The sequence below is a fragment of the Phyllobates terribilis genome, unplaced genomic scaffold (assembly GCF_046119375.1).
Source record: "Phyllobates terribilis strain yellow unplaced genomic scaffold, ASM4611937v1 Scaffold_1__5_contigs__length_1240528914, whole genome shotgun sequence".
NCBI classification, from domain to species: domain Eukaryota; kingdom Metazoa; phylum Chordata; class Amphibia; order Anura; family Dendrobatidae; genus Phyllobates; species Phyllobates terribilis.
In genome coordinates this window covers 310874984-310899048 of record NW_027362761.1, presented here as the reverse complement: position 1 = coordinate 310899048, position 24065 = coordinate 310874984, and the positions used below count along the sequence as shown (strand labels likewise).

General features: G+C 42.0%; 1 protein-coding gene across 1 annotated transcript in view; it reads left to right on the top strand.

Moving 5' to 3' along the window:
- Positions 1 to 24065, top strand: part of MMP11 (matrix metallopeptidase 11) — a 41638-nt gene that overhangs the window by 6752 nt on the left and 10821 nt on the right. The window contains exons 2-6 of the mRNA XM_073674663.1: positions 10433 to 10638; positions 13654 to 13797; positions 15385 to 15518; positions 15658 to 15914; positions 19888 to 20092. Coding sequence (XP_073530764.1) covers positions 10433 to 10638; positions 13654 to 13797; positions 15385 to 15518; positions 15658 to 15914; positions 19888 to 20092 — 946 coding nt within the window. The remainder of the gene's footprint in view (positions 1 to 10432; positions 10639 to 13653; positions 13798 to 15384; positions 15519 to 15657; positions 15915 to 19887; positions 20093 to 24065) is intronic.

The window sequence follows — 24065 nt, the reverse complement described above, 5'->3', positions numbered from 1 at the left end:
AGAATCCTTGTGTCATGCTCAGTTGCTCTTGCAGTGTACTGGGCAAACATAATGTACAAGTTTTTCCAGGAGAGTTCCTTTAAATCCTATCTCACAAACAAGATAGATCTAAGGCTATGTGCACACAGTGCATTTTTGGTGCGGTTTTTCGGCGCGGAAATGGGCCAAAAATGCATTGCATACCTTATCCCATGACTTCCTATGACATTTTGCAAGTTCTGTGCACATAATCAGGAATTTTGCTGAGCGGATTTCATGTGCGGAAAAAAATGCAGCATGTCCATTGTTTGTGCGTTTCTGCATGCGTTTTTGCCTATGCAATGCAATGGAAAAAACACATGCAAATTCACAGGCAAAAACGCATCAAAAATGCATGGAAAACGCATGGAAAATCCGCAGCGTTTTTCCTGCCAAGGAGGTGTAGAAACGCTGTGGATTTTCCGCAAGCAATTCCTGAACGTGCGCACATAGCCTAAAATAAGAAACATCTGTGCTGGAAATGGCAATAACTAACTGTTATGGCGTTTCTGAAATATCCTTAGCACTTATGTAGTGTTTGCAAATAACACCTGCTTTCACTGCAGCTGGCCATCAGTATGCACATAACTTGGCCTATCCAGCCTGTGATACTCTTGGCATTCATACAGTATGTAACCAGACATTTCTAAACAATTTGTCGACATCTACATTTGTAAATAAAACAATCAGCCAATTTAGAAAAAACATTATTTATAGATGATTGTAATTGATATAATGTAACCAGGCAAATGGCAGTCTGACATAAGTCTGTGTAATCCATGTTCCTGTCTCTGGAAGCTAATGTTATATGAGGTACTTTGCATATTTTTTTCCCATATAAAGCTGCCTTAATGGGGTCATTTGAAACCTAAAAGTGAATTTAACAATACTTTCTAACTATTTGACCCCAAAAAACTAAGCACTTTTTCAATGTTCTTCAATTAAAAATTCCCTACCATTCCCTTTCTACTCTAACTTCCTATCTGTGATTTTTTTTCTTACTTCTGATCACGTGTTGCTTGAGTCTCCAGTATACACTGAGGATTTGCAAACAGGGCGTCATCGGGGAGCTGGGGCTGCAGTCACTGCCTTAGCTACATCTTCACCCTGAACGAGACATCTTCAGGGATGTCCTTTTTAGGGGCTGGGCTAGTCTTTGGTATACTGAGCATGTGCTGGTTGTCAATTCTGACACATGCTCAGTATGCTCTCCCTGCACACTGCTCTGTTACTTTCAATGTGCACTGACTGTGCACTCTGCTTTCACTCATAAAGACAAGTCATGAGCCAGTAAGCGAGCGCCTTTATAAAGAGCAGGGAAGCGCACTGTCAGTGCACATTGAAAGTAAATAGCAAACAGGGAGCGCATATTGAGCATTCATCGGAATTGACAACCAGCGCATGCTCACTGTAGCAACGACTAGTTGCCCAGCCCGTAAAAAAGGACATTCCTGATGAAATCCCTCTCGGGGTGGTGACAGCAGCTGCGGCACTCTGGGGACATCCCGTTTGAGAATACCCATGTGCATGCTGGAGACTCACACAAAATGTCATTTGATACAAGAAAAAAAAATGTAATTGAAGTATTTTAGAAAAGTTGTGTTTTTTTTTTTCTTTAAATTGCATATTTATCCATTAATATTAAATTCATTTTTAGGTTTTGTTTTCTCTTTAATTAGGACCTGTCACCAGTTCAGAATTGGCCAGTTTTTGCTTTTATTATATTCCTGCTGGTCCCCTGAGTATTCCAGTTTTTTATATTTTCTTGTATTTGTTTTAAATCCACTCTACAGTTTAAGAGATATAAGACTTTTGCATTTAATGCTAATGTGTATGGTTGTTACTAATGGGGCATAGCTCACAGGATTCTCTGGGGGCATCTTTAGGCTACTCTGCATAAATATCCTGTAAGCAATTCTCCCTTTTAAAGATCATTAATGTTAGCACTAAATAAAAAGGCAAATATCTGTGGAACCGTATGGTGGATTTAAAAAAATGGAATACTAAGGGGAGTAGAATAAATAAAATAAGAGCAAAAACTGACCACTTTTCACCTGGTGACAGATCCTCTTTAAAGGGTTTGTCCAGTTGTAAGCTACAAGTCTGCAGTCATTCTATGTGACTGCAGACTTGTGAATCCTCAGATCACGTGTACTGCGTGCTGTAAGGATTTTCCGATGCCGAAAGTGGACAGTCAAGTGACCACAACTATTTGCATACTTCCGGCCAGGGCCGGTTTTAGACAAAGTGGGACCCTGGTCAAAAGTTTTAATTGGGACCCCAAGTGCTAACATACTGCACCATCACACAAAAACATTTCGGTTGTATTTACATGCACTGAGTTCAGGCCGCTAAACGATCATGATCGAAAATATTGAAGTCGTTCGACGCTTGTTTATTGGCCTCTTTACACGGGCTGAGGAACAATGATGGGGACAGAACAATCCCTAATAGATCAATCTGTCCCCATACAGTATCATGTTATCAGCAGCATATCTGTAGTTTTCACCGGGTGATGTGCTGCTGAGAACAATTATTTTTGTTCCGGCATAAACAATCCAATCACTTGATGAATAGGCAGCATTTTGCTTGTTTAAGGTAATACACCCCATAGTCGTCCACATAGTATAATGCACCCCATAGTCCTCCATATTGTATAATGCACTCCCCATAGTCCTCCATATTGTATAATGCACTCCCCATAGTCCTCCATATTGTATAATGCACTCCCCATAGTCCTCCATATTGTATAATGCACTCCCCATAGTCCTCCATATTGTATAATGCACTCCCCATAGTCCTCCATATTGTATAATGCACACTCCATAGTCCTCCATATAGTATAATGTGCCCCATAGTTCACCATATAGTATAATGTACACCCCATAGTCCTCTATAGAATATAATGCACACCCATAGTCCTCCATACAGTATAATGCACTCCCTATAGTCCTCCATATTGTATAATACACAGCCCATATTCTCCCTATAGTATAATGCACACCAGATAGTCCTAAATATAGCATATTGCATCCCATAGTCCTCCATATTGCATAACACACCCTTCATAGTCCTCCATATAGTACAATGCACTCCCCATGGTATAATGACCCCCATAGTCCTTCACATAGTATAATGCATTCCCCATAGTTCTCAATACAGTATAATGCACCCACCCCATAGAGTGTAATGCAGCACCTCGTAGAGTATAATGCAACCCCCCCACAGAGTATAATGCAACCCCCCTCATAGAGTATAATGCAGCCCCCATAGAGTATAATGCAGCCCCCATAGAGTATAATGCAGCCCCTACCCATTGAGTATAATGCCCCCCCATAGAGTATAATGCAGCCCCCCATAGAGTATAATGCAGCCCCTACCTATTGATTATAATGCCCCCCCATAGAGTATATCGCAGCCCCCCCATAGAGTATAATGCAGCCCCCCATAGAGTATAATGAAGCCCCCATAGAGTATAATGCAGCCCCCCATAGAGCATAATGCAACCCCCATAGAGTATAATGCAGCCCCTATAGAGTATAATGCAGCCCCTACCTATTGAGTATAATGCCCCCCCATAGAGTATAACGCAGCCCCCCCATAGAGTATAATGCAGCCCCCCATAGAGTATAATGAAGCCCCCATAGAGAATAATGCAGCCCCCATAGAGTATACTGCAGCCCCCCATAGAGTATAATGCAGCCCCCATAGAGTATACTGCAGCCCCCCATAGAGTATAATGAAGCCCCCATAGAGTATAAGGCAGCACCCATAGAGAATATGTTGCCCCTTGGTCAGATTTGAATCCAGTGTCTCAGTATATTTTTGCATAAATGACCATTTGCACATAGCAATATCTGACACAAGTGTTATTGATAGATTGCATCAAACATCGCTACATGTTCTTGTATATGATACTTAGACTTGTATGATTCAACCTATGGGCTAAAATTATAAAAAACTGCCTCTCCTCCACAGATGAATGCTATTAACAAATGTGTTTCTGGACTGGACAAGATTATCCAAAATGGAGGAATATGTATCACAATATTATTTCTGTGACCTTTAAGAACAATAGTATTTTTTTTTTCAGGCAAAGGTCCTATATTTTAGGACTTACTAGAATCTCTCTGTTTTAGAATATTACAAACAATCTACATCAATGGTACAGAAATGTATGTAATATCTCAGCAGATAGAACTCTAGATAACCAGTAGTGTAAAACCGACCATGTATATTAGGGTTTATATGCACATGACGCTATTATAGGACTAAGCCTTCTCTTGGGATAAACAAGCATTAGACACTTGGGACTTTAGTATTGCCCATTCCTGTAGAAGATAGCCTTTTATCCACCTTCTCTAAGGCAATAGGCTTGTGCGGATGGCTTGACTGGAGAACAGAGACAGCTCCTTATTCGGGTGAGCTGAAGGATACTGTGATCTCTGTTGCACACAATGATTTATGTGACCCAAGGACTCTAAGGAGCTCAGAGGACAGTCTGTTATTCATCCTGTCTCGCTTTTGTATATGGAAGGTTAATTAGCCCTTACCTGTCTCCAGGTGACTTTGAATTTGAGTCACAGATATCTTCAGACACTGATAAGTGGTGATGTCAAAGAAGAGGGAGACGGTTAGTCAAGAGCTTAAAGTGTTTAATGGTCTGAATCCTGAGGCAAAATTAAAGCCTTCAGGTCAAATAATACAAATACAGACTGTTTACCATAGTCGAGCTGTAAACCCCAGAGAATAAGATGGAAAGCCAAGCGTGACAAGACCATTCATTCACAACTGGCAATATCCATACAGAAATGTGTTTGCCTTCCGGTGAAGAAACAAAACGAGTAATAGGGCAGCTAAAGTTGCTCATATTACACAGGCAGATCTGTTTTTGATACCTGGGCATCGAATTACCAGAGTCTACACCGGTTTATGGTCACTGTTTGGCTATATTGTCAATTACATTCAATACCATAGTAAGTTTAAGGGCTCGCTCACACCGCTGTATACATCGGATGAGTGCTATGGATTTTGTTTTAGCACCTGGACCATTGTTATTCAATGGGGGTAGTGCAGATGACCGATTTTTTTCACTGACAAAATCTGTCCCTTTGAAATTGGATCGCACTCACCCATTCAACCATTCAAGTTAATGGGTGCTTGTAAAACATCGGACAGCACTTAGATGACATCTGAGTGCAGTCTCACACAATGAAGAAGATGGAGAAGTTTTGTTCTCCATCTTCTCCTCACAGTGTGTTCCAATTCTTTCATCCAAGAGAATCTGATCACACTATGCTGACAGAGACTCTGATCAAAGTTTTTTTTATAGTATCATTAGCATAATTGACCCAATTCTCTCGGATGAGAACATCTACAGTCGTGTGACCCTGGTCTAAGGGTTAGTTTGGGTGGATATCGAGGCAAGGTGTGATTTCCAATGAAAGCTCCAAAACACGTGTATATACAATGTATACAGTAAAAGGTTCTGGTATGGCCAATATTTTTAAGGCAAATTACTTCAGTGGTCAAAAATTATTTAAAGTGGTGTGCGCTGCTCCTCTGCCTCCTGCTTGACAGAGGGTGATGTGTCAGGTCGCAGGTCTGAACTGCACTTTGTCCGATCCTGCTGTCAGCAGACGCAGCTTTGCCTAAGCAGCATGGGAGAAGCGCTAGGACACTGAAGCTGGCCGGACCCAGCGATCCAGACCGCTTCACAGAGGCACTTGCAAGCTGTATAGCAAGTATGCATGATCCTTGCCTAGGAAACCAGCCACTTTGATAGACTGCAGGATTAGATTGCAAATTTGCTTGTTTTAAAAGCGCACTTTGCAATTTTAACCATTAATGAACATGAGACGATTCTGAAACAGTTTTCCTTTTATTTTCTGTGCTTCTCCATTCCAAAGATACAAATGCAACCTTCATCCAACTGAGCATATAGCTGAAAACGTCTCTCATAGCGGGAAAAAGCAAACGCCCACAGAGAAACTTTGCTGTATATGCCAATTGTTTCAGAGGAAAAGTTGCATCTTTATTACAAGGGGCGAAACTTTGGATCAGTGGGGCACAGAAATGTTCCAGTATCAGTAGAACAGTGGCAATCAAAGGAGTTTCTCAGTTTAAATTAAAAAAAATCCAGTGAAGGGACCCTTAAATCACTACAATTCTATACATATATAAATGACTATGGGAAGCCACAGTTACATGATCTAAAGCCTAAATTACTGTATGACTTTTCAGAGGCCTAAAGGTAATTCTCATGGGTATTCTCCTCATTCTTGTCTTTAGCTGGACTACACAGGTACTGACATGTATAACTAAAAATAACTGCTCTAATATGAACATCAAATACAAAAGTATGTCTAGCCTTAAAAAGGGGTTGTCCGGTCTCATGAAGGAAGTCTGCAGTCACTCTGTGTGACTGCAGACTTCTGAATCCTTACAGCGTATGCACCACACACTGTCAGGGTTCTCCGGTGAAAGCAAGTGGTCATGTGACCACAAGTATGCGATTTGTACTTCCGGCCACAATCCTACTAGACGTGTTTGGCCTCACTCAATTCACTTGTATGGAGTGAGGCCGAGCACATCTAGTTGGCACGTAACCACATGCATGCAAATCGCATACTGGCAGTCATGTGATCACCCTGTCATCGTTGGCGACACCAGAGAACCCTGACAGTACGCAGTGCGTGCACTGTCAGGATTCAGAAGTCCGCAGTCACATGGAGGGCCTGCAAACTTTTATCAGAAGACCGGACAATCCTTTTAAAGAATATCTTGCACATCTTTATTTTTTTTCGGGGAAGAATACATTATAAGTTAATAAGACATAAAAGTATATTTTAAACAAAATAAACACATTACATTTTTCGTAACTGTAAAGCCATTTTGCAGTAATCTCATAATAAATAGATATGAATTTTTAATTCTTCAGACCATAGTAATATGTATGTGGCCAAGTTGTATATTGACTTCTAATTTCTATATTCTGCTTTAAGTAATAAAAGGGTTTTCCACTACAAAGTTATTGATGACCTATCTTAAGTGCGCAGACGGCTGTATAAATCAGAGCGAGATCGGAACGACGTGCACAGACTGGCCGGCGTCATTTCTCCTGACCCAAGCATAACCGCTTCATAAATTTCTATGCAGCTGTCACTCTTGGGTCGGGAAAGCCTCCGGCAACTGCGTTCCGATCTCGGTTGGATTTATACGGCTGTCTGACTGCGCCCTTACCATGGGTCATCAATATCAGAACAGTGAGGGTCCGATACCCGGTACTTCCACTGATCAGCGGCCAGATGTAAACCGAACAGCACCGCTCCATCACACGTCTATCTAACCATTCCCAGTATAGCAGATCAGATCCAATTCAGTTGAAAGAGCTGATTTGCAGGAGCGGCCACTGATCACTATGTGAGTGCCGTGTCCGTACACTATGTACAGCCACTGTCAGAGTCCGTCACAGCTGATCATGTGGGTGTTGGGTGATGATGACCAATTCTAAGCATACGTCATCAATATCTTTGTTGCAGTAAACCCCTTTAACCTGGAGTTCACTTGTTTTATGGTCATGAGATTCATGACAAATGTCAAGAAAATTGTTACTTAAAATTTTTATTATCTCCTAAGACATACAACAATTATGATAATATCCAGACATCACAGATACTTGCAACCTTTCAATAAAATGCATATTTTTTATCTTCTACTTCAAATGGGTATAAAAGTGCATTAACAAGCGTCATGCAATCGCATGGTATGTATCTCCGTTTAGCTTTAGCCTTAAACTGAACCAATTTAAATGGAAAAAATAGAGAAAAAAAATATATAGTCAGTGCAAAGACACTTCTAGGCTTTTTCTCCTAAAAGTCATTTTTGTAAATATCTAGCTGCCGCTGCTTTGGTATTTTGAGCCTCTTGTCTGTTTTTAGACTGTAAGTATTTCAAATAGTATCTCTAAATATTATGGTTAGAAAAGATGAAAATGTTCAGAGGAGGACATACTAATAAAGAGGCCTGAGGGGTGCAGTTAAAAGCATTATAGGTCATTACAGGTCGTCTTCTTTAGATGACATGTACAATTTCTTGTTATTGTTCCGTAAAAATAAAATCCTGCATGAATATATTTTCTTGCCTAAAGCTTTTGCTTCCACCAATGTCGTCCATAAATAAAATATAGTAACATGGTTTTTTTTTTACATTTTTCAGTGTATAATGTTCTTGTTTTAGGTTTTAAAAAACACAGAAAACTGGTCTACACTTATGACATAAAGCGACATATTTTTCTGTTCTATATGTAAAGCAGCATTTTAAGGCCATATTTGCAGACTCTCCCAGAATGTCCCGCAGGCTCCCAGAAAAAGATGAGATTGCAAATCTCTGAGGTCCATCGAATCACCTGAAAACTCCCAAAATTAGCTACCGTATTTGGGAGGTTTCTTCATTCACAGAGTCGGGGAACTTTGTGCGCTATACATGCATGGCCCTCATACATGTCAGCAAAAGCTGGTAAATATAATCAGAGGCCTAATGTAAGGCTACAATGTAACTGCATGTCACCTACCACCCTGCCAGGATCTTTGGTTCTGACCATATATCCCACAGCAGGGCTGCCATAGAAGTGGTAAGGCTTCAAATAAGGGCCCCAAACTCATCTATAGACTACCAACCCATTACCCACCAGTCACTGTAAGATTGCTATGATATTTTACTTATAAGTAAGTGGGCCCCATTTAATAGTCATCTGGTTTCCAACAGGATATCCTTTATATAACGTAAGTGGAACGGCACAGGTACCGCTAAATATACTGTATGTAATATCTTCACTACAAAATCAGTCACTGTGCCTAAATAGAAGCATAATGGAATTATTTATTTATTTTACTCACTTATATATAGCGCCATTAACTCCACAGCGCTTTACAGACATCATCACTGTCCCCATTGGGGCTCACAATCTAGAATCCCTATGAGCATGTCTTTGGAGAATGAGAGGAAATCGGAGAACCCGGTTTCCTCCCACACTCCAAAGACATACTCATAGGGAATGTAGAGAACATACAAACTCCTTGCCGATGTTGTCCTTGGAAGGATTTGAACCCAGGACCCCAACGCGGAAGGGGTACCATGCTAATCACTGAGCGACTCATGCTGCAAATATATAAGCGAGTAACATAAATAAGTAAATTTCTCCATGGAACATTACAGTGATCCAGCTGGATTGTGACCTTGTGTGAGCCACATTACCCTCCAATCATTTACAATAGATGTTTTGTAGGTATGAGCAATTTGATGCGTGCTGCCCTAGTCCAATGCCTAGTCTTTTGTGGCAGCCAGTCTTCACTTCTACACCCAGCATTCTCAGGCCGGCATCCTGGATTCTTCTGCAGATTACTAGGCTCTTCAACATCATGAGTCTCGGTGTGATGCATGTTATAAAATTGCATGAGGACTAGTAATTATGTGTGACTTGACACCATGGAGCCTGGTAAGCGCCAGTAGTGCCAAAAATACTGGATCAAGAATGCTGATCACAGTAGTGACAACCGGCTGCCGCGTAGCACCAGACTGAACGCTGGACCAAGGCAGTGCCACCAGAATTGCTCATCTCTAGTCCTATCCAAGTTTTTGTTGTGTGTTGCAGTGAAATGCAACCCATTAAGGAGAATGCATTATGTAATCCTAAACTTTTACAGAGTCCAGTAATGATTTTATTACTACTGTGTAAAATTATAGTGAAAGTTTTTTGAAGAGGACCACCCAAAATAGCATTGAATTATGGTCTTCTAGAATGGTGGTTCTCTTAAGGAAGATGTCCAGTATGCATAGTATATGATGGAGCTAAAGGTCTGTCACAGGAAATCAGGTCAAGATAAGGGATGGTCTTCTCAAAAAGGTGGTCTTTTGGTCTTTGGAAAGGTTACCCTGTATTATTCAGTCTCTCCTTTATGTGCAGTCTTTACACATGGTAAATCTGAACACTTTGGAGAAATGCCAGTCTAAAATCTTAGAGTTAAACTTAAGAGAGACAATAAAAATTATATTGTTTGAATTCAGTTTCTACTAATTTTAGCTTTGCATAAAAAAATATCTTCTCTTATATGGATATTTTTCAAATTACTACAAATTTGGGGTACACTAGTAAGAGCGACCATAATATAATAGGCTTTGGAAACTTTTTTTGTGAGGGGACAATGATGCCCTGCGCATATATCAATAAAGATGTATGAGTTATATAAGATACCCATAATATACCCATGGACTTCAAGTACAACCTTTCTCCTTTTTTTGTAAATAGGAGGTGGTAGAAGATGGAATTAATTCAATGTCCAAAATCAGGCAACAAAGAGGACAAATTATTATAATGTCTACTTGAAAGGAAGAACTCAACCTCTTTTATCTACAGGAGCAGGATAATCCCTCCTTGAAGTCACGGTTATGGACGCGACAACCTCATACAAAGGGAATTCTCAGACCTCATAATTCTTGGAACCCTCCTCGCTGTGGAGTACCAGATATCCCTGTCCCCGCAGACTCTTCAAATGCCCGCAATAGACAAAAGCGGTTTGTGCTCTCTGGAGGACGATGGGACAAGACAAACCTCACATACAAGTAAGAGCACTGCTTTATTTTTTGGGAATATGGCGCATGGTGTAATAACTAGTGTATATATTGATGGACAGGAAGAAGTAGCAGCAGTGGCAAAAATTGTCATTCACGGGTTTAAACCTAATGTAAAAAGCGAGGAGTGGAAGCAAGGAAGGTAAAAAAGCAGTGTATGGTTTAGACATAACCCTATCATCTAATTGAGACAAGAAAATATAAAAAGACTATGAATGACGGTACACAGATTTCCTGGAGTATTCGGCTTATGTAAATCAAGCTTTAAGCTACCATTTGATGAAAACTCCTATGCAATTCTAATACTCCGTGTGCCTTACGTGTAAAAATTTGTGCACACAAAAATTGTCATTGTTGACCACGGCAATCACTCCAATTGGTATGAGTTAATGTATACTGCGCAATATTTCAGTCCCAAATTATAGGACATTTTAAGCCCTAGCTGCCCTGCTTTCTGTGCTTACTCATTATTGACCCAAAATCAATATTATGTACATTTTCAAAACATCGCCCGTTACAAGTTTTGTTTGCGGGACTGCTGACAGGCATAGTTGATGAGGACATTTCTGTTTTTATCCAGATGCTAAACACCGGTTCGTACGCATACTGTAGTACTTCTTTTTGCTGAGAGCTTGCCATGGTTGTTCTCAAAACTTTTTAGCAGATTGGACAGGGAGCATTGAGTTAAAGGGGTTCTCCGGTCTCTTTTTAAACCAAGCCAGCCTGGAGAAATAACAAAATAAGACATACTCACCCCTGGAATCCAAGTCAGAGTTGCTGCTTCGACAGCCTCTGCCAGACTGGAAACAATGACATCCTGATCACCAGGTAGCCGACACTGCAGCCAATCAGAGGTCTTAGTGGTCAGATCACTAAGGGTCATGACTTTATCGCTTCCATTGCGGCAGAAAGAATGGAAGCACTGGAGCTGAAATCATATTTCCTGTTTTAACCTTTCTTCTTTTTTTCTTTTTCCTGTCAAGTTAAAAACATATAGCAGGTAATCCCTTTAAAGAGAATATATTACCAGATTTTCGCTATCTGAGAGCATCATAATGTAGGGGCAGAGACCCTGATTCCAGGGATGTGTCACTTACTGGACTGCTGGCTGCAGTTTTTATAAAATCACTGTTTTATCTGCTGCAGATCCACCGGTTCGCCGAACGTTGAGCTGTTTATAACCTCACCCTCACCACTGATTGGCAGCTTTCTGCCTATGCACAGTGTACACAGAAAGCTGCCAATCAGTGGTGTGGGCAGGATTATATAGAGGTCATGAATATGGAGGACTACCTGGAAGCAGGTTTACTGCTGATATTCTCCTGCTGATAAAACAGCGATTTTATAGAAAATACACTAAGTAGACCAGTAAGTGACACATTGCTGTAATCAGGGTCTCTGTCTCTACATTATGCTGCTCTTGGATTAGGTGGCAAAAACCTGGTGACAGGTTAAGCTCTGTTCTCATTTGTGATGTGGTATCCTCATTAACACAAACCAGGTGGGGGAAATATCATGCAAAGGCTACCCACTGGTAGCAGTAGAAAAATTTTGTTGACTTACAAAGTGGGTCCATCATTTTCTGCCGATGTGTCTGCTGTTTTAAGGAGAAAAAATATAGTTGAATGACTTGCTATCTTTCTCATCAAATATGTTAGAATGTAGAACAGAGCCTCCAAATAAGATGTGAATATAGCATTACTAATACAGTATATTCATACTACTTCACAGAGAAGGTCCATTGCCACTTCATGTTAACCTCCTTCAAATAGGTCCCCTTTTCTAATACAGGCAGTCGTTGAGTTACGAACATCCAAGTTACATACGACTCGTAGTTACGAACGTAAGATGTAAAAAAGTTACGAACGTAAGATGTAAAAAAAAAACTAATACCTCATCGCTCAGCTCTCCGACCACCCTGCTGCTCGTTGCTTGCCGTGCAGTCTTCTTCTTTCTGCCATTGCACGCCGCATCTCTGACCTCTTCACTATAGTCCAGGACCTTTGGCCATGTTCAAGCCCCAGAGGTCACTGTATGTCATAACGTTGCGGCGAAGGTCTTGATGTTACAATGCCGTGGCCTTATGACACAAAGTGACCTCTGAGGCCTAGATGTGGCCACAAGTCCCGGTCTATAGTAAAAAGGTACACAATAGCGGAAAGAAGAGGACCAGATGGCAGGCAGCGAGCAGCGGAGCGGCCGAAGAGTTGAGCAATAAAGTGAGTATTAGGTTGTTTTTTATTCTTTATTTTGCCATTTGCCAGCACTGTACCTGTTCCAACTTACATACAAATTAAATTTCAGAACAAAGCTACAGAACCTATCTTGTTCATAACCCGATGACTGACTGTACCCGGTGCAGCCAAATAGGGAGCAGTCAAACAGCATCCATGTATGAGGTCTAAACTAAATGCTGCAATAAAATTGGCAATATCTTGTAGAAGACATGCTGTATAGCTTCATCCCTAGCATGCTCTTGACTGGGATGTCCAGCTACAAGTCTGCAGTCACTTTATGTGTGCGCGCTATGAGGATTCTCCAGCACCAGGTGTGGCGGGCGCATGATTTCAAGTATGTAATTTGCATACATGTGGTCACGTGCCGACTAGACGTGCACAACCTCGCTCAATGCAAGTAAATTGAGCGTGGCTGGACACTTCTAGTCAGAATGTGGCCGGAAGTAGGCAAATTGCACACTTGCAGTCACATGTCCGCCCTCTATCAGCATCGGAGAATCCTCACAGTACGCAGTGTGCGCGCGGTGAAGATCCACAAGTCTGCAGTCACATAGAACAACTGCCGACTTATAGCCTAAGATCGAAAAACCCCATTAAGGAATATATTCTTGATTTTTCTGCAAATTTCACTATTGGCATTCCAATTTGGAAGTTACACGTGCAGTTTTATCACAGATTTGTTCTCCTCTCAAGTACATTTAAGCAGTAAAAGAAAAATCTCAATATTGATAGTAGTCTCAATTTTTAACATTGTCTCACTGCGTTTTAGGCTTATTCGTTTTCCATGGCAACTCAGCAAGGTAAAGGTGAGAAAGACTCTTGCTGAAGCACTTAGAGTATGGAGCGAGGTGACTCCTTTAACATTCACTGAGGTGCATGAAGGACGGGCTGACATCAATATTGATTTCACAAGGTAAGTGACATGAGCTAGGAGTGGAGGGCAGAAGTACTGTAGGTCATGTGATGTGTATGGCACAATAGACTCTTCTAAATATGGCAGTTGAAGAGCACAGATCTTCTCTACTGGTAAGATAGGGATGGAGATAGGGGGTGATAACATGATGAAAAGTTCCTGACAACACAATAAATGGGCTTTTCGAGGTCAGAATATTGTTCGCCTAGCCTTAGCATAGGACATCAATATAAGAACAGTGGGGGTGCAGCTTTCTACACCCATGATATGTGAATGCGCAGCTCGGCACCCACTTACAATCAGTTGTACAGAGCAGTGTACAGAGAAGAGGCTGCAGCTCTCACGTAAGCGATGGGGCTCCTTCAAACAGCCGGTCGGTGGAGGTGTCAGACATCTAATATTAATGCTATCAATATTGTGACCCCCATAAAAAATTCAAAGTACAATAAGTTTATAAAAATATAAAACAATGAAATATAAGATTTTACCATTTCTTCGAATAAATGAATGAACTGCTGTAACTGCTTCAAGTTTCTCACAGCAGTAAACTTATATCTCCATTCTCATAATTAAAATTTTACCAAGCAGAGACATTCCGGTCGGGGTACTTCACTAATATTTTCTCTGCTTGGCAGATTGCCAGAATCACCTCCTGGGATGAAAGCCTTAAGTCTACTCATTTATAAATATAACTGTCAGGTCTTGTAAAGAAAGTGTTTTACCCAGAGCATTTTATCTCTGGTTCTTCTCATACTTGCAGCATTGCTATGGGTACTAATTCTGCATCCACATGTACTAATATGCCTGACCAGCAAAACAGCAAATACACTGTAGCGCTCAAGCTTTAAAATGGGTGTTACCACTTTTTCTTCTTCTTCCACGTCTTTTTTTTTGTAAATACTTGTTTTCCCCTGAAGTAGCAATCCTAGATCATGTTTTTTTAGAAGGTCACATTGTTCTGTTCCTCTGTTGTTCCCCGTGAGAATTTATAATAAATTGACAATTTTAAAGTAAGACATGGTCGGATACTGGAAGAGCTGATTGCACAGGGTATGTGTGAGCAGAGACACACGGCAAGAAGACAGATGTTATCTACTACATCAGTGAGGGTCCAAGCAATGATACCCCCACTGATCGCCAGAAAAGGGGGCTCCTGTCACCCTGTCACCCATTTGAATGGAGCAGCAGTTGAGCAAATGCAGTGCAGCTACATTTATTTCTCTATGGGATTGCTAGAGATAGCCAAATGTTGTCCCATAGAGAATAAATGGAGAGGATCCGCCCATGTACAACTGTTGCTATATTGTAACCGAGGGTGGAAGCCCTCCATTCTGGTGATCTTTGGGGGTCTCAGTGGTCAGACCCCAACAATCTAGTAGATGTCATAAATTTTATGGATAGATGATGACTTGATTTTTCAGGAATATCCCCTCTGTAGTACAGTAAAGAGCCTGGCGCTGGGCCTAGTCTACTCTAAACGATGAGTGAATGGACAGGTAGAAGCACATCTTCACATCATATATACAGAGTCTGCTCAGCACAGGAAGCATTGCAGTAACCTGTTGAATTAAATGGTTATACATACAGGTATTGGCATGGAGACAACTTGCCATTTGATGGCCCTGGAGGCATCCTTGCTCATGCTTTTTTCCCGAAAACACATCGTGAAGGGGATGTACACTTTGATTACGATGAAGCTTGGACCATTGGGAACAATTTAGGTAGGTACTGACCATCAATAAACGAATACATGCCTTTATAATGCATCTATACATATATCTCTCTTTCCTATTGAAGCCCCTGCAGCTGATTATACTGTTAGCATTTATACAAATACACATTCACTTTCATCCATTGCAGGAACCGACCTTTTACAAGTAGCTGCTCATGAGTTTGGCCATGTGCTGGGTTTACAACATTCCTCAGTCTCCAAGTCTTTGATGTCTCCATTCTATACCTTTCGCTATCCACTCAGCCTTAGCACGGACGATAAACAGGGAATCCAATACCTGTATGGTACGCCACAAACTCCAACCGTAGCTCCAACCGTAGCTCCAACCGTAAAGCCAGAAAGCCGTCAGCTTGAGCCTGAGAGCAATGAGATCCCTTATTCTGAGGTTTGTTTCATAATGACGTCTGCCTATGGAAATTATGTTCCCCTACTGAAAAGTGAAAATGGGTTGTCTTATTTTGACCCTCTTTTTCAAAAATCATTCACTCATTACCTAGATACAGCACAGACCAAAAGTTTGGACACACCTTCTCATTTAAAGATTTTTCTGTATTTCATGACTATGAAAATTGTACATTCACACTGAAGGCATCAAAACTATGAATTAACACATGTGGAATTATATACTTAACAAAAAAGTGTGAAACAACTGAAAATATGTCTTATATTTTAGGTTCTTCAAAGTAGCCACCTTTTGCTTTGATGACTGCTTTGCACACTCTTGGCATTCTCTTGATGAGCTTCAAGAGGTAGTCACCGGAAATGGTTTTCACTTCACAGTTGTGCCCTGTCAGGTTTAATAAGTGGGATTTCTTGCCTTATAAATGGGGTTGGGACCATCAGTTGTGTTGTGCAGAAGTCTGGTGGATACACAGCTGATAGTCCTACTGAATAGACTTTTAGAATTTGTATTATGGCAAGAAAAAAGCAGCTAAGTAAAGAAAAACGAGTGGCCATCATTACTTTAAGAAATGAAGGTCAGTCAGTGAGAAAAATTGGGAAAACTGTCCCCAAGTGCAGTTGCAAAAACCATCAAGCGCTACAAAGAAACTGGCTCACATGAGGACCGCCCCAGGAAAGGAAGACCAAGAGTCACCTCTGCTTCTGAGGATAAGTTTATCCGAGTCACCAGCCTCAGAAATTGCAGGTTAACAGCAGCTCAGATGAATGCCACACAGAGTTCTAGAAGCAGACACATCTCTACAACAACTGTTAAGAGGAGACTTTGTGCAGCAGGCCTTCATGGTAAAATAGCTGCTAGGAAACCACTGCTAAGGACAGGCAACAAGCAGAAGAGACTTGTTTGGGCTAAAGAACACAAGGAATGGACATTAGACCAGTGGAAATCTGTGCTTTGGTCTGATGAGTCCAAATTTCAGATCTTTGGTTCCAACCACCGTGTCTTTGTGCGGCGCAGAAAAGGTGAACGGATGGACTCTACATGCCTGGTTCCCACCGTGAAGCATGGAGGAGGAGGTGTGATGGTGTGGAGGTGCTTTGCTGGTGACACTGTTGGGGATTTATTCAAAATTGAAGGCATACTAAACCAGCATGGCTACCACAGCATCTTGCAGCGGTATGCTATTCCATCCGGTTTGCGTTTTGTTGGACCATCATTTATTTTTCAACAGGACAATGACCCCAAACACACCTCCAGGCTGTGTAAGGGCTAGTTTACCAAGACAGAGAGTGATGGGGTGCTACGCCAGATGACCTAGCCTCCACAGTCACCAGACCTGAACCCAATCGAGATGGTTTGGGGTGAGCTGGACCGCAGAGTGAAGGCAAAAGGGCCAACAAGTGCTAAGCATTTCTGGGAACTCCTTCAAGATTGGTGGAAGACCATTTCCGGTGACTACCTCTTGAAGCTCATCAAGAGAATGCCAAGAGTGTGCAAAGCAGTCATCAAAGCAAAAGGTGGCTACTTTGAAGAACCTAGAATATAAGACATATTTTCAGTTGTTTCACACTTTTTTGTTACGTATATAATTCCACATGTGTCAATTCATAGTTTTGATGCCTTCAGTGTGAATGTACAATTTTCATAGTCATGAAAATACAGAAAAATCTTTATATAAGAAGGTGTGTCCAAACTTTTGGTCTGTACTGTACATTGTCTAAGCAAATGTTTAGATTTAAAGCCAATGTCCATCTTTTACCATTCTGTAATGATCATGTTCTTTACATACCTGTGCAGTGATTACATTACCTTTGCTGTGATATAGTAAAAAAGTACAGATTTTTAGGAATGTTTAATCTATTTAGATAAAATTTGTCCGATGGTTGACATTCCATACTGAAAGTATACTAGGGAATTGTAATTGTAGTTTCTCATTTATGGCTCTGTCGACATCTGTGTTGTGCATTGAAAACACAAAACATGATGCAGGGCCAAATCTGTCACGTATTCATGTGATAGAGCCTTCATATGGGATTATATCCTAATACACACTTTTTATTATTTATTTTGCTTTCTTATATTGCGGCAATATATTCCACACTTTATAGACGTCATCATCACTGTCCCCATTGAGGCTCACAATCTACATCCTCTGTCAGTACAGTTAGGTCCATATATATTTGGACAGAGACAACATTTTTCTAATTTTGGTTCTAGGCATTGCCACAATGAATTTTAAACAAAACAATTCAGATGCAGTTGAAGTTCAGACTTTCAGCTTTCATTTGAGGGTATCCACATTAAAATTGGATGAAGGGTTTAGGAGTTTCAGCTCCTTAACATGTGCCACCCTGTTTTTAAAGAGACCAAAAGTAATTGGACAATTGACTCCAAGGCTATTTCATGGAAAGGTGTGGGCAATCCCTTCGTTATGTCATTCTCAATTAAACAGATAAAAGGCCTGGAGTTGATTTGAGGTGTGGTGCTTGCATTTGGAAGGTTTTGCTGTGAAGTAAACATGCGGTCAAAGGAGCTCTCCATGCAGGTGAAACAAGCCATCCTTAAGCTGCAAAAACAGAAATAACCCATCCGAGAAATTGCTACAATATTAGGAGTGGCAAAATCTACAGTTTGGTACATCCTGAGAAAGAAAGAAAGCACTGGTGAACTCATCAATGCAAAAAGACCTGGGCGCCCACGGAAGACAACAGTGGTGGATGATGGCAGAATAATCTCCATGGTGAAGAGAAACCCCTTCACAACAGCCAACCAAGTGAACAACACTCTCCAGGAGGTAGGCGTATCAATATCCTAATCTACCATAAAGAGAAGACTGCATGAGAGTAAATACAGAGGGTTCACTGCACGGTGCAAGCCACTCATAAGCATCATGAATAAAAAGGCTACACTTGACTTTGCTAAAAAAACATCTAAAAAAGCCAGCACAGTTCTGGAAGAACATTGTTTGGACAGATGAAACCAACATCAACCTCTACCAGAATGATGGAAAGAGAAAAGTATGGCGAAGGCGTGGTACAGTTCATGATCCAAAGCATACCACATCATCTGTAAAACACGGCGGAGGCAGTGTGATGGCTTGGGCATGCATGGCTGCCAGTGACACTGGGTCACTAGTGTTTATTGATGATGTGACACAGGACAGAAGCAGCCGAATTAATTCTGATGTATTCAGAGCCATACTGTGTGCTCAGATCCAGCCAAATGCAGACAAACTGATTGGTCGTCGTTTCATACTACAGATGGACAATGACCCAAAACATAAAGCTAAAGCAACCCAGGAGTTTATTAAAGCAAAGAAGTGGAATATTCTTGCATGGCCAAGTCAGTCACCTGATCTCAACCCAATTGAGCAGGCATTTCACTTGTTAAAGACTAAACTTCAGACAGAAAGGCCCACAAACAAACAGCAACTGAAAACCACTGCAGTGAAGGCCTGGCAGAGCATCAAAAAGGAGGAAACACAGCGTCTGGTGATTTCCATGAGTTCAAGACTTCAGGCAGTCATTGCCAACAAAGGGTTTTCAACCAAGTACAAGAAATTAACATTTTATTTACAATTATTTAATCTGGCCAATTACTTTTGGTCCCTTTAAAAACAGGGTGGCACATGTTAAGGAGCTGGAGCTCCTAAACCCTTCATCCAATATTAATGTGGATACCCTCAAATGAAAGCTGAAAGTCTGAACTTCAACTGCATCTGAATTGTTTTGTTTAAAACTCATTGTGGTAATGTCTAGAACCAAAATTAGAAAAATGTTGTCTCTGTCCAAATATATATGGACCTTTGAAGTGTGGGAGGAAACCGGAGAACCCGGAGGAAACTCACACAAACACGGGGAGAACATAAACACCGATACAACTTGCCTATACACTTTAAAAAAAGAAAAGAAAAAAAATTAACTTGGTAGTCATATCAGTGTATGCAATTTTATTTTAGCCAGATGCCTGTACAACAGATTTTGATGCGGTATCCACAATCCGGGGAGAGCTGTTCTTCTTTCGATCTGGATATGTCTGGCGCCTAAGAGGGGGAAAGCTCCAGAGTGGATATCCAGCTTTAGCTTCACGACACTGGAAAGGGATCCCTGAGTCTGTGGACGCTGCTTTGGAAGATTCTGTTGGGAACATCTGGTTTTTCCACGGTAAATAGTGTAAATCAACGTTTATTCTTTTCTTACATTAAGGAACCCTATCAGAAGTGATATAAAAATGTAATAAGCTAAAAATAAATTTCCATATGTTTGGTATCATGGGTGTACTGCTAATAGCGTCAGAACACGTGGCCTTTATGGAGCCCGTCAGTTGGGGGGACCCTGGGCAATGCCAGCCCTGGGCTTTCCCTGTCCGGCATCACACTTTCAACGGTAACTGCATCCTGGATGAAGATACAATTGAAAACAAAGATAGAGCTGGGAGCTATAAGCTCTTTTCCCTATTTTCCCTGTGTGTCTGAGCTATGAGCCTCAGCACTGCTGGCGTGATGACGTCACTACATCGCGCCCACTGTGTGAAGCTTCTCAATGCCCTCTGAAAACACCAGAGCAGCGGGGGAACAGTATGAGGTGAGTCGTTTTCTTTTTTTTTATCAATCAGGCTGTCATTCTATGTGTGGGGTATATGTGGTGGGTGCTATCATAAAGTGTGGGGAGCTCTGGATGCCATCAACTGTATGTGGGAGGACTTTGGGTATGATCAAACTGTGTGTAGAGGCAATCAGACTGTGTGGAGAGCTGTGTGGGGTCCATCATATTGTGTTGTGTTACAGTGGGGGCCATCATATTGTGTTGTAAGACTGTGGGGGCCATCATACTGTGGTGAGACTGTAGGGTCATCATACTGTGTTGTTGGACTGGGTTGGATATAATATTGTGTTGTGGGACTGTGGTGGCCTCATAATTGTGTGGAGGAACTTTGGGGACATCACTGTGTTGGGGACATTGTCTCGGTATCATTCTGTGCGTGTCAAAGGGACTATGGAGGAATTCACTGTGTGGCTATCATACTGTGTTTGGGGAGCTTTTTTTGGCATTATACTTCATGGGGGCCATGTAAGTGTTTTAGTAGCGGGTAATTACTCTAGCGGGCTTCCATGGGGGCAAAATTGCTTTGTAAGTGCCACAATACATATCCATCTCTGTGTCTTTAAAAGTTCGAAGATATGTCCTTCTGTGACTATGCCTATGTGCCCTGACCCCGCCTAATACGTCAATTTTATTTTTTTCAGGGAGGGAGGGAAGCATTAGGACTTTTCGCGTGGGGCACCATAAATTCTATGCTTGCCTCTGTTTGGTATATTAGGGTTTTGCTAGTATAGCTAGAGTTACCAGTGTTAGCAGAACTAAACGTTTAAAAAATATATCTGATGGAATTTGAACTTTAAACACACAGACTATTGAAATTAGGATAGGACACATAGCAGTCCTCAGTCACAAAATGTGTTCTGTAAAATTATAACTTTTTTGAAAAGCAGAGGAGGCATAGGCTGTGAAAATGGTAGAGAAAAGGAAAAATAAGTACTTAAAGTACTAACCAAAGCTTGGTAATTGTGTTTGTTTGCTTAGAGAGATATTGGCATTTCTGTATTGAGTTGTGGCAGATATTCAAGATAAAGTGATAACAAGAATTTGTTGTCACTCTTAAAGAAGCACTCACATCAAAGTTTTTAACCTCTTAATATATTGCAGTCATCATATTATATAGCCCTGTGTACTTACAATTGCTCATTTTGCCTTTCTACCCAGCTAATTCTTTGCTTTTTTCTGTTTTATGTAGAAACAGGAAGTCTCTTTTCGCTTCATTTATCAATCCCCTCTTCAACCCAGCTGCTCCGCTCCTCGCACTGCCAGGGACTTTTGCAGTGACACATGACTCATGCTGGGAAAAGAGACCTCCTGTTTCTACATAGAGCTTAGAAGGATTCAGCTAGTAAGTTTTTAATCACGCAATGTCATAGACCTAATGGAAAAGAGAAGAATTAGTTGTCTAGAAAGGCAAAATGAGCAATTAAGTACACAGTCCAATATACGTAATATGATGATAATATATTAAGAGGATAACATTTTGTTGGGAGTACTTAATTATCTTCTCAAAGACTGACAATAAAACTGTCACTTTATATTTAATTTTGGTATTCGAGAAGCTACTAATGTACTTCCGTATTTTTCGGACTATAAGGCGCATCGGACCATAAGAGGCACCCCAAATTTTGGGGTGTAATATAGGAAAAAAATATATTTTAATGAGATGGGGGTCCGTCTTATAGTCTGCATAGGTACGGTATCTTACCTAGGGGGCGGTGGAGCGAGGGTCACAGGAGGAAGGGTCCTTCAGGAAGCCGATGCTCCAGCAGCAGGGAGTTGTGGTGGTGGTGAAGCAGGATCGCAGGGCCCTCCGTTCCCTTCCTCAGGAACCTGGCGGCTGCAGCAGAAGAGGTGAGATGGCTGAGGCCCGGTGCCTGGCTGGGGCTCGGTGCCTAGCTGGGGGCAGGTGCCTAGCTGGGGACCATTGTCTGGCTGAGGCCCGGGCCGGTGCCTGGCTGGGGGCTGGCGTCAGGCTGTGGGCCGGTGTCTGGCTGAGGCCCGGGCCGGTGCCTGGCTGAGGCCCGGTGCCTGGCTGGGGGCTGGCGTCAGGCTGTGGGCCGGTGTCTGGCTGAGGCCCGGGCCGGTGCCTGGCTGAGGCCCGGTGCCTGGCTGGGGGCTGGCGTCAGGCTGTGGGCTGGTGTCTGGCTGAGGCCTGGGCTGGTGCCTGGCTGAGGCTCGGTGCCTGGCTGGGGGCCAGCATCAGGCTGTGGGCCGGTGTCTGGCTGGGGGCCGGGCCAGTGCCTGGCTGAGGCCCGGGGCCGGTATCTGCCTGGGGGCTGGTGTCTGCCTGGGGGCCGGGGCCCGTGTCTGCCTGAGGCCTGGGGCCTGTGTCAGTCTGGGGGCTGGTGTCTGCCTGGAGGCTGGTGAATGGCGTGCAGGCTTTCTGGTGTGTGTGGCCATCTTCCTGAAGCTGTGATCTACAGTCTGCGCATGCGCCGGCTCGGGTGGCCATTTTCCTGTAGATCACAGCTTCAGGAAGATGGCCGCGCACACCAGAAAGCCCGCACGCCGCTCACCGGCCCCCAAGCACACACCGTCTCCAGCCCCGGCCCCCAGGCAGACACTGGCCCCCAGGCAGACACCGGTCCGCAGCATCTCACCTCTTCTGCCGCCGCTGGGTTCCTGAAGGATCCCGGGATTCCGCTCCACCACCACCACAACTATCAGGTATGAGGCTCTACGTTCGGACCATAAGACGCAACCCCCATTTTCCTCCCAAATTTGGGCGAAAGAAAGTGCGTCTTATGGCCTGAAAAATATGTTAGCTGCCTCAACAAACTAACAAAAAAAATTAATAATTTCTCTGTAAGTAAAACTAGATGACGAAATGTACTAATATGTAGCCATTTTGGGGGTTTAAATACTTTTTTCTTCAAATTTTTCTAACCATGTATCATTTCCTTTATGCTTCACAAATACTTGCTATTTAAGTTTGTGGGTGAAGCATGAAAAAATGAGGAAAGGTTCACGGGGTATGAATACTTTTTTAAGGCACTGTAATAGATTTTTAGAACCTAGGAGCAAGTGATTGGTAATAAAGCCAGGTCCACATGGAGTTGTCTTCTACTGGACATTTGTGCAATACTGTATTTAGGGCTCAACACTTTTTCTGTCCCTGGGCTGATCATAGGATCCTGTGGCATTCTAGTGGTCCAATCTGACCCTGGAAGATGGTAAAAACATACTTCTAAGATTAGAGAATATATAGTTATAAGATAACAACATCTGCTTGAGATGTTACTTTTGCTGACCTGAGGCATGTGCCAGGTCTTCCTTGCTCTTAATATTGAGAACAATTATTATTACAAATGATCACCTTGTTATAACCCTAGGGCAAGAAAATGATGGTATAACTACATGTCAAACAATCCTTTCACCTTATGGAACTGCAGAAGTATAAATGATTTGATATAGCCCCATAATAAAACAATTGTCTGAAAAAACAGTGACTATAGAGCTCACAAAGAAGTGCATTAAATCTGTCTATGTGACAAACAGTGCCCTATTGAGAGAGATTACATTTAGTAGCACAAAT